Source organism: Sceloporus occidentalis, unplaced genomic scaffold, assembly GCF_023333645.1.
Source record: "Sceloporus occidentalis isolate IW3139 unplaced genomic scaffold, rSceOcc1.0.p SCAF_8, whole genome shotgun sequence".
In the NCBI taxonomy this organism is placed as follows: domain Eukaryota; kingdom Metazoa; phylum Chordata; class Lepidosauria; order Squamata; family Phrynosomatidae; genus Sceloporus; species Sceloporus occidentalis.
Window position 1 is genome coordinate 30,329,211 of NW_028316988.1, and position 15,305 is coordinate 30,344,515.

A 15,305-nucleotide genomic window follows, 5' to 3' on the forward strand; every position below is an offset into this window, starting at 1 on the left:
GAAGACCTGGAAGATTTCCTAGAGAGGTGTTATCTTAGGTACTGTAAAAAGGATAGGTTTTTTTATTTGTGGGTTTTCCATATTCACAGGGGTCCTTCACCCCTAATCCCAGCGAATGTGGAGGGACCACTGTGTATTATATATTAAATGCCCAGTTTGCTGCTCATTACTTCCATAGAAATTTAGGAGGTTTGGCTTGTTGCTACCATTTCCCTATATTAAATTTGGTATTACTAATTAATATACATTTGCCATTAATGGAGGAGTTGGCGATGCTCCAGATTCGGTTTTTCCCACATCTCTTTTAGCAAAGGATTAATCTTTTCTGCTTTCCCCCTTTGCATTCATCTCAGTGCAGGATGAAGCCTGTTGCCAAGTAAGCCTAATAGCAGCAAAGTGCTTTCAAGCACTCCGCAGTCATTTGGGACGGAGAGTGCTTTTTTCAACATGGGAAGCCTGAGAATGCATGAGTCTCACATTTTAGCTTGAGGCAAGGAAACTCTGTTTTTGTTTTTGTATGTGTGTCTCTTTGACCAGAGTCCAGTGTGTAAAGTAAGTGCAGTCAGGCGCATTAATGCACAGGGTGGGATGAGGGTATTTAAGTTTTGGTTTTCTTGAGAACTCTCCAACTCCACCCCAAGTTTAAATGCAAGTTTAAATCTTTCTTTCTTTCTTTCCTCTTACCTTCCCTCCCCTCCCTCCTGCATACTTGTCTAATCTCATACTTGTCTAATCTCTCCTGGGTCTTGGTTGTGGACTGAAATAACCCAGCTAGAGGGGAGGGGGACTGGTTTGTCAAACCATTTTTTGGGAGGGAGTTTAAAGAGGGAAGGGTACAGGTTCTGTCAGGTGGATTAATGTCCCCTTGGGCTTTGCTACAAGCCCTGAATTTGAATTTGAGAGGAGAGCAAACTAATTCCATTTTTAAAAATTGTTTTAAAACCTGGTCTTGTTTTTGCATTCCGTTTCTTCTAGTTGAATCGGGAGGGATTGGCAAATGTGCCTCAACCCTTATGGTCAGAATGGGAGATGGAAAGGCTGGAGTGTGAAGTTACTGTTGTTGTTAACTACCCTTGAGTTGACTTCAGCTCATGGCAACCCTGTGGATGAGACATCTACAAGCCTTCATTGCTCTGCTCTGGTCCTCTTCGATTGAGTCTATCCATCTAGCTTGCGTCTTCCTCTCTTTCTACTCCCCTCCACCTTTCCCAGCATTATTGTCTTTCCTAATGTGTTTTGCCTTCTCATGATGTGGCCAAAGTACGGCAGTCTCTGATTATCTTGGCTTCCAGGAAAATTTCCAGCTTGATCTGTTCAAGGATCCCATCCTTGTTACCTAGGATGAATTCTTGTAGATCTTCCATAGTCATTTTCTTCCCTTAATTTTCAACATGGTGCTTGCTTTGGCACTTTCCTCCATGACGGCCTTCAGTAGTTGCTCCAAGTCCTTGTTGGTTTCTGCTAGGAGTATGGTGTCATCTGCTTATCTTAGGTTGCTTATTTTCATTCCCCCGTCTTCATTCCTCCTGCAAAAGAACACAGAAGTCTGAGAGTTTGACATTTAAAAAATAAAGGTCTTAGCTTAGAATTAAGTTGTCTGAAAAACCATTTGCTTGGCTTGCTTGCATGCTTCATTGGAGCTGCAGGGCATTCAGCTCTGACCTGCCTTGCTCACTGTTTCTCCTTGGCAGGTTTTCTTTTTGAAGGTGGAGGAAAAAGGTTTATTGGGGTGCGTTCCAAAACACACTTAACCAGAACTGGCTCTGTTGGGATGGAGACCCAAGAACTGCCACTTATAGGATTTTCTTGGCCAGATTTCTTCAAAGTTTGCTACCATTGCCTTCCTCTGAGGCTGAGAGAGTGTCACCCAGTGGGTTTCCCTGGCTGTTTCTCTCCGTGTCTAGTCCATAGTATGGCTGACTTTGGTGAAGCCACACTCTTTCAGACCATTCCTGTACAATTGTTGTGCGTCTTCATGTCTTATGGTGACCATAAAGGCGAATCTGTCACAATGTTTTCTTGGCAAGATTTGTTCAGAGAGGGTTTCCTGTTGCTCTCCTCTGGGGCTGAGAGAGTGTGACTTGCCCAAAGTCACCCAGTAGGTTTCCATGACATGAACGGCAAAACAGAGTGAAAAGGGGGAACAGATTAGCCTTTCCAGTTACCCCCATCATGTTGAAAAAGCACAGATCTTTATATTTGACCACCAAAATGGATGATAGGAAGAGTGGAAGCTGGTGAAAGAATGTTTGTTTTAATACCATGAATGCATTTTGGAAGATGCTTTTAAGTGATCTTAGAAAGTTTTTGAAAAAATCTTCCTGTTGCTTCTGCAAGTCCTACCTGATCTGGTTGTTTCATTTCACATGTGCATTTGGAATGAAAAGTTTGCTGCAATATGTTGAACATGTTTGCTGCAATATGTTGAAAAAAGTGCCGCCTTTTCCTTGTGCTTTGGGGACCTCTCCCTCTCTTTCCCTGTTATTTCTGCCTCCGGTACCATATTTTCCGTTAAAGAAGTCAGGCCCAGGAAACTGTCTGCCTTGTTAACTAAGATGTAATGCTGCGATTCCTGCCAGGATTTTCTGCGGAGGAGTGAAAAGTGTGATTGCCACCTACTCCCTGCAGCTAGATTTCCTAAGTACTCTCACGTTTTAAAGAACTACTTGTCTTGCCATTGCTTGTGGAAACCTGATTTTTAAAAAACTATGTTTTATTCTTCCCCGTGCCTTAACACAAATTAGTCTATCCGGTTGTGTTCCTCTTCCTGCAGTTGTGCATTTTGCACAGTGGGGCAGAAGGTGGCTTTTGTAATCTGGCCACTTCTCATTCCAAGCTCCTTGGAGCCAGAAATAAACAGGTATGGCAGAGAAGGGTAGGAGAAAAAGAAGAAGAGGGCCGTGGAGCGGAGAAACAAAACATATGCCTCATCCACACTGCAGAACTAATCTGGTGTGAGACCACTTTAACTGCCCTGGCTGAATGCTGTGGAATTCTGGGAACTACCACCTAATCACAATTCCAAGAATTCCTTAGCATTGAGCCAGAGCAGTTAAACTGGTCTTAAACATTAAAATAAATAATACATACACACTCAGCCCCAAGGGAAGGCAATGGCAAGCCTCCTGTGAACAGATCTTGCAAAAAAAAAACAAACCCAAAAACCCATGGTTGCCATAAGTCCGAAACAGCTTGAAGACACACAACAACAACTAGTAGTAGTAGTTGCTGCTGCAGCAGAGCAAGATGTGGCCACTTTGAATCCCATTTTGGGAGAAAGGTGGGATGTAAGTCCCTTAAAGAAATAAGACAAATGAAAACTGGGGTTCCAGGGGAAGGTGCCTGACTTTCTGATATGCTAACATCATCATCATCATCATCATCATCATCATCATCATCATCATCATCATCATCATCATCATTTATATTTCCTGCCTCTCCCTGCAGATTGAGGTGGCATTACATCAATAAAAAGATAGAATACCATATAAAAGTACAATCAATAAAATAGTGACATTACTATTACTTCAATAAAATGGCTAAGTTATCATTTAAAATTCATGCAATCATAATTAGAAGTGGAGTATTTTCTTAAGATCTCTTATAAAAGATCAGGTCGATACTACTAGCAAGGTATGGGCATTTATATGTATGCATGTATGTGCTTTAAAGAAATGCTGGAGTGGGAGGAACTCACCACTGCAGAAATAAAAATGAATTTGTCCCACGTTTGCTAACAGTTTTGCTATCTTCCAAAAAAAGAGATCCCTTATATTGTGGTGTCCCAGATCCTACATCAGTCTCAAAGAGAGTAGTGCCAAGGGAGGAGGTGGCAGCCATGAACCTGAAAGGCGACATTCCACCTTGATTGGGGAAACCTAAAACGGATCAGGATTTTAATTTTTTGAATAAACAAACTGACTGTTGTTTTTCTTTCCTCTTTCTCTCCTGCCTCCTGAAGTCCTGATTCTCTTCCTAGCCACCTTGTCAGCCTGGTATGGGTAATGGTCGAGTGGCGGAAGGGCAAGTGGATTTAAAACAGAAAGATGTGGATGCCGGATTCCATGGACGTGTGTTGCCAGAGGTGAGCAACGGCAGAAGGGGTTTGGCTGTGGAGGGTGGTGAGTCTGTTCGGTGTTGATTTGTTTGTTCCCTTTCTCTCCTGCCTTTCTTCCAGTGAGCTCAAGACAGCAAACAGGTCTCTCCCGAAATTTGTTGTTGTTGTGTGCCTTCAAGTCATTTCCAACTTATGACAACTCTAACATTGGGTTTTCTTGGCAAGATTTGTTCAGAGGAGGTTTGACATTGCCTTCCCCTGATGCTGAGACAGTGTGACTTGTCCAAGATCACCCCAGTGGGTTTCTTATACAACGACAACCACAGCCCTGTACGGTTGCCTGGCTTTGTGTGTGTGAAGCAGAGACAGACTGTGTGCAGTGGCCCAGTGTTACCCAGTGAGTTTTATATCCTGGAGGGACTTGAACCAGAGGTGTATCAGGAGGCATCCACACTGCACAATTAAAGCAGTTTGATACCACTTTAAGTGCCATGGCTTCATCCTAAGAATTCCAGTGATTTATAGCTCCATGAAGAATTATTTGCCAGAGGACTATAGCGCTGTAATGCTAGAGAGTTCTAAGCACCTCACCAAACTACAAACCTCAAGAATCCGTATGATGAAGCCATGGCTTTAAAGTGACATTGGACAGCTACAACTGTGTAGTGTGAATAACTCCTCGCACTGCACAGTTACAGCAGTTTGATACCACTTTAAACTGTCATGGCTCCATGCTACGGAATCCTGAGAATTGTAGTTTGGTGAGATACTTAGGATGTTTTGCTAGAGAGCTCCTGTAGTACTGTAATTCAGAGTGTGCTCTGGAACTCTCCAGAGAATTATAAGTACCTTTAAACAAACTATAATTCCCAGGATGCCCTAGGATGGAACCACAAAAGTAGAATGGGTATCAAACATCTATAATTGTTCAATGTATACACCTAGGTTTCTGAAGTTCTAGTCCAATTGCCCACTTTCTTTCCTGTTCAGGAATTGTGCAAGAATCCTCTGGCTCATTTCAGCACATCCTGCCCACCGAAGTCTTGTTCTTGAGCAATCCAAGAGAGGTAGCCATTTGCATGCTCACCTGAAGCTGATTCTCATGCACCATAGGCGATCGGGCAAATGGATGGTTTATAGGGCAACTTTGTTGAGTTTCGTGGTGTGCTGCGGGTTCCCTTCTCAAACCCAGTTTGGTCTTCTGTTGCAGAACGTCCAGGAGAGGAGGAGCGTGGCCCACTCCTTGATGTCGGGAGCATTGGCCGGAGCTGTGGCTAAAACAGCTGTGGCACCGCTGGACAGAACAAAAATCATATTCCAAGGTATTCTGGGAGGGGCAAGCCTTCTCTGGAGGAAAATGTAGATCTGCTCTGCTTTTGACAGAAGGAGAGAGCAATTCTTCATGTTGAAAAGGAAATGTAACAGAATCATAGAATGTTAGAGTTGGAAGGGGCCCCAAGGGATTATTTCTGCAGTGCGGATTGGACCTATAACATTAAAATACTGTTTAATTAAAAGTAGTTTAAAAATAGTTTTTAAACAAAGGATACAAGACCCACCAGGTTAAACTCCCTTTCTCAATAACCAGCCCATTTCCCAAAGACCCATTGAAAGGGAAAGGGCTTTTTTGGCTGGGGAAAGACAACAGGGAAGGGGCTCGTGTGGCCTCCCTTGGAGGAAAGTTGTATAGTTTGGGAGCAGACACCAAGAAGGCCCTGCAGCAAGTCTTGCTCTAAGGATAGCTAAGCCAAAATAATAATAATAATAATAAGAAGAAATGTTAGGTGCTTTAAACCTTCTTTTGGAGTCACAGATCAGGACATGTTTTTGGATTGCACCACCGAAACTACAAACTGGCTCAAAACAGCAGACCTTTGGGAACAGTTCAAAAGTAGATTTGGGCCCAGGGAGGGAGCATAAGGAAAGGATTACATGCAACCAGCAGATTAACGCTGTGGACTTTCAACTCTTGTCAAGAGGACGAGGAAAGTCCCCAATTTCAAACCTGGTTTGCGGCCAAGAGATTAAAGTCTCTCTCTCTCTCTTAATTTGAGGATTAATGTGTGAATGAGATTCTGCAGAAAAGAGATTTGGCTGGATATTTTCCTCTCTGCTATCTGCTTATCTCTAGCTTGGGATGATTGGAAGCAGAGCAGAGTCAAATTGAGACTGGAGAGATGGTAGGAACATTGTGAATTGTGCAGAGAACTGGTCAGGAACAGGATGGAGAGATTGGGTGGGAGTGCTATATGGGTTTACTCATCTGAAAGCATACATGAGAGATGTTGTTGCTTAAAAAGACATTATTCATCTTCATTTCTCTTTATTATTACTCGCGTTGTTGTTGTTGTCGTCATGTGCCTTAAATTGTTTTAGATTTATGGTGACCCTAAGTGGGATTTCATGGGATTTTCTTGACAAGTTTCTTTAGAAGGGGGTTGTCATTGCCATCCCCTGAGGCTAAAAGCATGTGCCTTGGGCAATGTCACCCAGTGGGTTTCATGGCTAAGCCAGGATTTGAACCCTGGTCTACAGAGTCATAGTCTAACATTCAAACCACTACACCACACTGGTGCTCATAATTACTCATAATTACTGATAGAGGGTATAAAGTAAGGCATTTGCCCAGTTAAGGAAAATCTTACCTGCCCACTCCAGATTTGTAGCTGATCATTTGGCAATGGGTTGATGGAAAATGCTGAAGTGAAGGTCCCAGCAGCCACTTCCTTAGGAAGATCAGCAACCCATTTCCAGCCATCTTCATCTCCAGAAGGAACAGGGCTTTTGCAAGGCTTCTCATTGCTGGTTCCAAAACATGCTGCTTTTTGGGGAGGCAATTTTTTCATAGGAAAGAAAGAGGCCCCAGTGTGAAAAATCATCAGAAAATGTACAGAAACCCAGATAATCTCAGCAGGGAGAAAAAAGTCTTAAAGTTTTTCATGGACGCACCACTTCCTGCTGCTGTGGGCATGTATACAGCCCCCAAAAGTAAAACAAAAGTACCCCCAAACACCCTGCAAGGGGGTTAATGCTCATGGGTCTTGGCCACTGGTGGGCTCAAATCTAGATTTGTTTCTGTGCCCTGATGCTTCTCTATGTGTATATAACTTCTTTCTTCGTTGTTTTTTCAGTGTCATCAAACCGGTTTTCTGCTAAGGTAAGAAGTGTGGTTCTCTCTCCCCCACCCTCACCCCCACTAGCTCTATTAGTTAGGGTTTCTGTTTCAGTCTAAAAACAAGAAGAAGGGGGGCACTGCAACAAGAATAAAACTTCAGATGTTGGGCAGAGGGGAAAATCTTTTATTTCAAGCCCTGTATCTTTGGAAAATATAGGTTCATGGAACTATAGAGTTGAAAGAGACCCCCAAGGGCCATCCAGTTTAACCCCATTCTGCCACACAGGAAGACACCATCAAAGCCCATCCTGTGACCGATGTCCATCCAACCTCTGTTTGGAAACTGTTCTTGCCACTGAGAATTCCCACATTGGGTACCAATAGATCTCCATCCAGTGCTGGAACTACACAGTAGAATCAGGAAATCTTAAGAGTTGGAAGAGATCCCAAGGGTTATCCAGTCCAACTCCATTTTGCCATGCAGGAATCCATGATCAAAGCCCTCCCTGGGACAGATGGCCATCCAGCTTCTGTTTAAAAAACCCCAAAGAAGGAGCCACCCTCCAAGGCTACATATTCCACTGTCAAACTTGTCTTACCCTTAGGATGTTCTTCCTATTGTTTAGGTAGAATCTCTTTGTCTGTAGTTTGGCTGAGCGGGGAATTGAATCCTCATCTCCAGCATAAGTTTTATTGGTGGTCAGTGATGGAGCAGGTGGGACACTTACTTTGAACTAGTTGAAATTTTGGTAGGCTTTAAGTACAGTGCATTGGAGAGGTCCAGCCTTGAGCTTAGCAGCTCATGTACTACTGTCTTTAGCTCTTCCTTTAGCTATGTAGGCTCCCTCTTAAGACCAAGGCTTGCTCTTATTTAGGGTTCAGATCATTCTTCTTCTAACCTCCTTTCTGTTCTCTCCTAGGACGCCTACCGGCTGATCTATCGCACCTACCTCAATGAGGGCTTCCTCAGCCTCTGGCGCGGAAACTCCGCCACCATGGTCCGGGTGATCCCCTACGCCGCCATCCAGTTCTGTGCCCATGAGGAATACAAGCAGCTTCTGGGCAGCTACTATGGCTTCCAGGGAAAGTAAGATGCGGCAGAAATTTGGGTTCTTTAAGGAAGGCTTTGGGGAGGGGGGGGGGGGTGCCTTGATCCAGAACTGGGTGTAATTCCAGAGTTCCTTCTGTGCCCAAATATGACATCTGTGACTGGCCCAGTGGGCCCTTGGTATCCACTTGGGCTTGGTTCCAGGACTCCCCATGGATACCAAAATCTATGGATGCTCAGGTCCCATTAAATACAATGGAAGGTAAAATAATGTGTGTGTGCGCACTGTGTGCCTTCAAGCTATTTAGGACTTATGGTGGCCCTGTCATGGATTTTTCTTGGCAAGATTTTGTAAGGTTTGTAATTTGCTTTCCCTGGGGCTGAGAGGGTGTGACTTTCCCATTCGGTTTCCATCACTGAGCTGGGATTCGAACCCTGGTATCCACTCAAACTAATATGCTGCACTGGCTCTCTCAGATAGTGACCAAATCAAGGTTTGCTTTTTGGAATTTATATTTTTTGTTGTGGATGCTTGAATCCGTGGATACGGAGGGTCGACTGTGTAGGATAAGCTTTATTGGTGGTCAGTGAGGCATCAAGTGGGACACAGCAGTTTGCTGGGTCTTTTGTTGATGGGGTTCATCAGACCTCACAGCCATTGACAGAACTGAATCTCCAAATAAATTCAACCCAGACTCATCCCTTTGGTCAGCAATCAAATGGCTACCGCTGGACCTATAGGGACACCTGGGTTGGATTCCTTTGCAGACCTAGACCAATGGAGGATGGACTCCCAGAGGTTATCTAGTGTACAGGCAAACAAAGAAAAGCATAGTGAAGACAGCATGGTGTAGTGGTTTGAATGTTGGGGTAGGATTTTGGGAGACCAGGGTTTGAATCCCTGCTCAACCATGAAATCACTGAATGGCTTTGGGCAAGTCATGCTGTCTCAACCTCAGAGGACAGCAAGAGCAAACTCTCTCTGAACAAATCTTGCCAGCAAAACCATGTCATAGGGTGGACTTACAGCTGCCATAAGGTGGAAATGGATTTAAGGTACACCCCAACAACAAGAATAATATTCTCAAACATTGTGCTGTAGCACCTCTGCAGACTCCATACCCCAGGTTCAATGGGATGTTGACATAGCAGTTAAAATGGAAGCATAGGGCTGTTGCTGACAATAACAATAGATGATGATAAGGTGGTGTCACAGGGAGTGAAAGGCACCCCCTTCTCTGTACTAGAAACCCAGGATAAACTCTGACATTTCTGGGCCAGTGGTCTATCACTGATTTTTTATTTTAAATTAAAAAACTGGGGACTTGGTATTTAATGTGTGGTGTTCTTTTTTGATACAGGGCGCTTACCCCGCTCCCCAGGTTCATTGCAGGCTCACTTGCAGGAACAACTGCCACCATGTTGACGTATCCCTTGGATCTGGTTCGGGCACGGATGGCAGTGACGCCGAAGGAAATGTGAGTGGCTGGAAGGAAGTGTGTGTGTGTGTGTGTGTGTGTGTGTACAATTTTCATTGCCATCCTACCTCCAGCATCCACTTAAAAGCATTGACCATAGAGTGTTCCCAAATGCCACCCTTGGATGCAGCTCACTTCACTTTTGTTGCCAGTAACTGAAGGGAGGAAAATGAACATTTTTCTCATGTATTTATAATGTTCTTGTTAATCCCTTCAATAAAGATATATATATATTTAAATGATTAGCACACATCCTTCTAGTATCCAGAACAAACCTAGAAGAAAGTTTTGTTTTTAAATCACCAATTAACTCTGTATGAACAATGGGGTACTATGGGCATTTTTATAACCCCTGAAATCTCCCAAACCTTAACCAGAGGAGGGTATAGTGTGGCCTATGGCCCCAGGCCCTACCTTTTTGGCCCTTGAAGCAGCCACCAATTTCCCAATGATCCCCATCCAAAGTCCCTACTAATTTGGGGGCAAGTTTTGTCCCCCAAACACATGAAAACATTAAAATACCCACCCCACCAGCATCCCAGAATCCTTCATTACATACTTATGATGGCAGCCCTAATTGCCCACTCATCTTGGAAATGCAGGGGCTCTTTGGATCCTTTGTGTGAATGTGAAAGCTTCTTCAGATACAGGTTGAGGCCTCTTTATCTGGAATCTGAAATCTGAAATACTCCAAAGACCAAAACGTTTTTCATGAACGGCTGAGATAGCAACAACTTTGGTTTCTGATGGTTCAATGGGCACAAGCTTCGTGCCATGCACAAAATTATTTAAAAATATTGTATAAAATTACCTTCAAGTGCTCTTGACCTATTCATCACATCACTCTCTGTTTCCCACATTCATCTATTCTACTCACCTACAAGCTTTAGTTCATTAATGACTATCACCAATTTAAAACTGGACTTGCCACTTCATTTCCATACACAAAAGATTTTGAATCTGAATCCACATTCTCACCCACTAATGGCATATATAGGTTTGGCCCCGGCTTTCCACTCCTCCAAATGCATCTGAGGAAGTTGCTGCCAACTTCCTTCTTTCAGTTAGTCTCAAAGGTGCTACAAGATCTCTCTTCATATTGATTCTACAGACTAACACTACTATGTCTTTGACTTCAAGCTTTGTGTAAAAGGTGTATATAAAACATAAATGAATTTTGTGTATCAACATGTGTCCCATCTCCAGGTTATCTCATTATGTAGATGCAAATACTCAAAATCCAAAAAACCTCTGAAATCCAAAACACTTCTGGTCCCAAGCATTTTGGATAAGAGAGACTTGACCTATATGTAGACCAGGTCCACTTCACATGCGCCTATGTGTGTCTGCAATAAGTACAGTGGCCATCCCTGCAGTGTAGGCATAGCTCCATTAAATGTTCTGCTTAGATTTACCTCTTTGTTTTCTCTTCTTCTCCTCTCCAAAGCCATGCTGGGCTCTTTCCAGTGCTTAAAATAGCACTGATCAACCTGTGCATAGAGTGTTGCTGCCAAAAATAGTTGTCACATTAGACCTTTGGCTCTGTATTTGTGTGTTTGTGCATGCATGTGTTTTCTACTTGTGGCAGAAAAGCAGACAAGATGGAGCTGTTCTTTACCCTCCCAGACAGTGTGCTGTCCATTTAGTGCGCTCTGCAGTCATTGCTTCTTTTATTTAGCAACTGTTTTAAGGCATGGTGTTTTGTGAGAGTTGGGGCACATAATTGTTAATACAATGCAGAACGTGTTTGTCAAAAGATTTCAGAGTGACATATAGAAAACATAAACCGCCAAAAATAACAGCAATGATATATATACACCATAAAGGCAAGTGCTTAATTCAGTCGCCTGCTTCTTTTGAAGCTGTGGTACTTTTTATAAGTGTGTTTGTTTGTGTGATGATCCCTGAGGGCAAAGCCCTGTGCGTGGCTATTACTCTCAGGGGATCCCTTTACAAAAAGAACTTTTCGCTGCCACCACCCAGTGAATGAATTATAATTATATTTTTTGAATTATAATTATATTTTTATTGTAGCTCCACAGCTACCCCTTCCTCACACACACTGGGACTTGTGAGGAATAGAGAGAGAGAGATCTAGTTTCCTTTCTTGCTAACCCAGAGCAATCAATAGCCGAGTTAAGGCGCATGTATAGGAGCAGAGAGATAGCAGATGCTTTTTAAGAAAGAAGTTTATTTTAAAAAGGGATAGAATAGGATAGAAAGAATTTATATCACTCTTGCAAAGCCTCCTTGCCTTGCAGGTCCAAAGATCATAGTTATAGAGTTCATTCCACACAAGCCATTGTTGAAAATAACAAAAGGCCTAAACGCACTAGCTAACACATTCCTAACTACTCACGGATTGATGGGATTTGTAGTCCTTTTGAGTTCTTGGAATCAGGGAGCTGGCTCCTTGCCAACTCTACCTGCATTCCTGAGTCTGTGTCCCCCAGACTCCAAGAGACATCATCTGGTTCCCCCTCAGGAGAGGATCAAGGGAGAGACAAAGGAGCGCATGGCCGCAAAGGGCCTTTTAAAGATTTCCCATAGAAAGTTCTTGAATCTCGCGGTCCTACTCTCTGATTGGTCAGTTAGACCTTACATCAGCTATGATGCCACAGCTCATTAGCATGTGATGTCATCTCTCATTAGCATGTACCTCCTCCCAGATTAACCCCTTATGGTTCAGAAGAAGTTCCCAGATGACTGGAGGACCAGTCATCACAGTTTGCTACTGAGAAAAGTCCAAGATTTCATATTTAGGACTTCAAGGTTTAAAGTCCTAAATATCTTGGGAACAGTATACGAGAGAGTGGGCCTTTTCTCATCTTATCTGATCTTGGAAGTCATAGAACCATAGAAGCTGGAATAGTTCATGCTTAGAACTCATCTATTTGCTGTGTTTGCATTTCTGGGTCATTTTCCCTGCTCCTTTTCTTTGGATCCCTTCCCTTTTGCCCTCGACTTGGCAGGGAGAGTCCCAATTAACCCTGTGCCATCCTGTTTTTTCAGATCCTTTTGAATTGTCCTGGTTCTGCTCTCCTCCTTCCCCTTAATTTCTTCATCCTGGAATGACCTGCCGGGTGAGATCCGCCATGTAACATCGTTGGAGGCCTTTGAGAAGGCAATAAAAACGGATCTCTTCTGGCAGGCCTTCCCAAACTGATCTCCTGAGAATTTCCACTCTCCATTTGTTTAGCTGTACCCACTTTGATCTCGATCTGTTTTACTAACCATTTTATTGGGAATTGGTTTTAATGGTATTTTAGGGTGGGAGGGAGATAGGGGAACTAGGATCTAATATGTCCTGTTATGCTTTTATCTATTGATACTCATGTTCGATTTTATTGTTCTTGTTTGCTGTTGCCCGCCTCGATCCAATCCAGGGAGAGGTGGGATACTAATAATAATAATAATAATAATAATAATAATAATCCTCTACTTTCTTCCATTGCTTCAAACTGAGTTCAGAGTTCAAAAATAGTTTGTGCTCCATGAACTCAGCAGAGGAGAGAATGGGTGGCACCTTATTCTTCCCTGTAGGACCAGGCAAAAGCAATCTGCTGCAGCTTCTCCTCATGTGTTTTTTTTCCTCATTAGTAACTTTTGTCTTCTTGACCCCATTCTTATGTTGCTTTGCCACCTGTGCCCGGGTTTCATCAAATGTTGGGGGGTTCCGCTCCAATCTTTCATAGTCTTTCCGATTCCTTGCACATAATAGGCTTGATGTGAGACAATGTTTTTGCCTTTTTGACGGCAGGTACAGCAACATTGTTCACGTCTTCATCCGGATTTCCCGGGAGGAGGGCCTGAAGACGCTGTACCGGGGCTTTGCTCCCACCATCTTGGGGGTGATCCCTTACGCCGGGTTGAGTTTCTTCACCTACGAGACCCTCAAGAAGGTACACGCAGGTAAGGGTGGCAGCATAGTTGTAGTGGTTGGAGTGTTGGACTACAACTCTGGAGACCAGGACCTTGGGCAAGAAGTCACACTGTCTCAGCCTCAGGGGAAGGCAATGGCAAAGCTCCTCTGAACAAATCTTGCTAAGAAAACCCATGATAGGGTCGCCATAAGTCAGAAATGAGTGAAGGCACAAAACAACAACAAGAACTACAGATGTTATGTGTGAACACAAACAGAGTCCAGAGTGATCATCTTCTAGTTGTATATCTTCCTCCCAAACATCCCTCAGGACATACCAGGGGCAATTTCACCATGTTTTAAGCCCCTTTCCATGCTGTTTTAGGCCATAGGCAGTGTACAGGGAGTTGAATACTGAATAAGTTTGTCTCAGAAATGTGGGTTGGAAAATTTTCCGATGCTGTATTTTTCTGTATGAATTTTTCCACACCGACACACACATCCATAGTTTTGTCCATGTTGTTGCATTACAGCCAGTACGTCAGTGAAATAGTGTGTTCAACTCATTTTATGCAATCCTATTTGTCTCAGCTTAAAATAAGAAATGCAAGGAGTGACTGAGTGAAGCTCAAGTTACTACAGTTCTGCCTCAGTAAAAGAAAGTTAAATTGTTCGTATATGATAAATAGATCAGGTACAGCTCTCTTTAGGTATGCAACCTTTTAAAGTGTTATTTCAGGGATAGTCCTTTTTATAAAATACAAAATTGCTCTTGATATCTACTGGGGACCCCCTATGGATCCCAAAATCCATGAATGCTCAAGCCCCGTTAAATACAATGGCACAGTGAAATGGTGTCCCTTATATAAAATAGCAAATTCAAGGTTTGCTTTTTTTTTTTGGAATTTATATCCTTTTGGAATATTTTCAACCCATGGATGAATTTGTGGATAAAAAAAATCCATGGATATGAAGGAACATATATACAAGTACCGTATTTTCCTGCGTACAAGACGACTTTTTAGCCCCAAAAAATGTCCCCCAAAGTCGGGGGTCGTCTTGTATGCCGGAAAGCCCCTGGGTCCTAAAGAGAGCCCTCGGCAGGGAAGGCTTCTAAGGCAAAGGAGCATCCTCCTCCGTTCCCTCCCTCCTTTGCTTTTCCCCTTCCTTCCTTCCTTCCTTCCTTCCTTCCTTCCTTCCTTCTCTCCTTCTCTCCCTCCTTCCCTTTTTCTTCCTTTTCTTCTCTTCCTTCCTTGCTCCCTCCCCTCCCTTCCCTTCCTGTCCTCCTTTTCCAAGCGGTGGCAGAAGGTCTCTCTACCTTCCCTCCTGACTCACAGTGTTGCCAATGTGGGGACTTTCACACAAAAATGGGGTTTTTAAAGAACTTTGGATGTGATGTTGGTGCCTGGCTCTATTTCAGGGCAGATTTGGTGACTTGCCCATTTCGGCTCCAGGCTGAGAGCCAGGCTGGCTAGAGAGCAACCAATCCTTTGGAGTCACACACTCACAGTTTTCAGCCAATCAGAGAGAGGGCTGGAGAGTGGTCGCCACCCCACCCTCAGAAATGGGTCTCTCTCTCTCTCTCTGGTGTTTATCACACTATACTTTTAAAGTGCTACTATTCCACTTTGACTCCTCTAGCTGCCTCCTGTTACATTCTGGGATTTGCAGTTTTAAGGAGGGGTATTTAGAATTCTCAGGCAGAGACTGCTAGAGCAGTCAAAGTGGAATAGTAGCACTATAAG

At 43.4% G+C, this 15,305-nt stretch overlaps 1 protein-coding gene across 1 annotated transcript in view; it reads left to right on the forward strand.

Annotated features, from left to right (window-relative positions):
• LOC149308500 (mitochondrial coenzyme A transporter SLC25A42-like) overlaps positions 1-15,305 on the forward strand; it is a 31,105-nt gene that overhangs the window by 11,781 nt on the left and 4,019 nt on the right. The window contains exons 2-7 of the mRNA XM_089537078.1: positions 3,962-4,084; positions 5,268-5,379; positions 7,189-7,214; positions 8,093-8,259; positions 9,582-9,698; positions 13,459-13,610. Of these exons, the coding sequence (XP_089393204.1) occupies positions 3,998-4,084; positions 5,268-5,379; positions 7,189-7,214; positions 8,093-8,259; positions 9,582-9,698; positions 13,459-13,610 (661 nt within the window). The 5' untranslated portion in view covers positions 3,962-3,997. The remainder of the gene's footprint in view (positions 1-3,961; positions 4,085-5,267; positions 5,380-7,188; positions 7,215-8,092; positions 8,260-9,581; positions 9,699-13,458; positions 13,611-15,305) is intronic.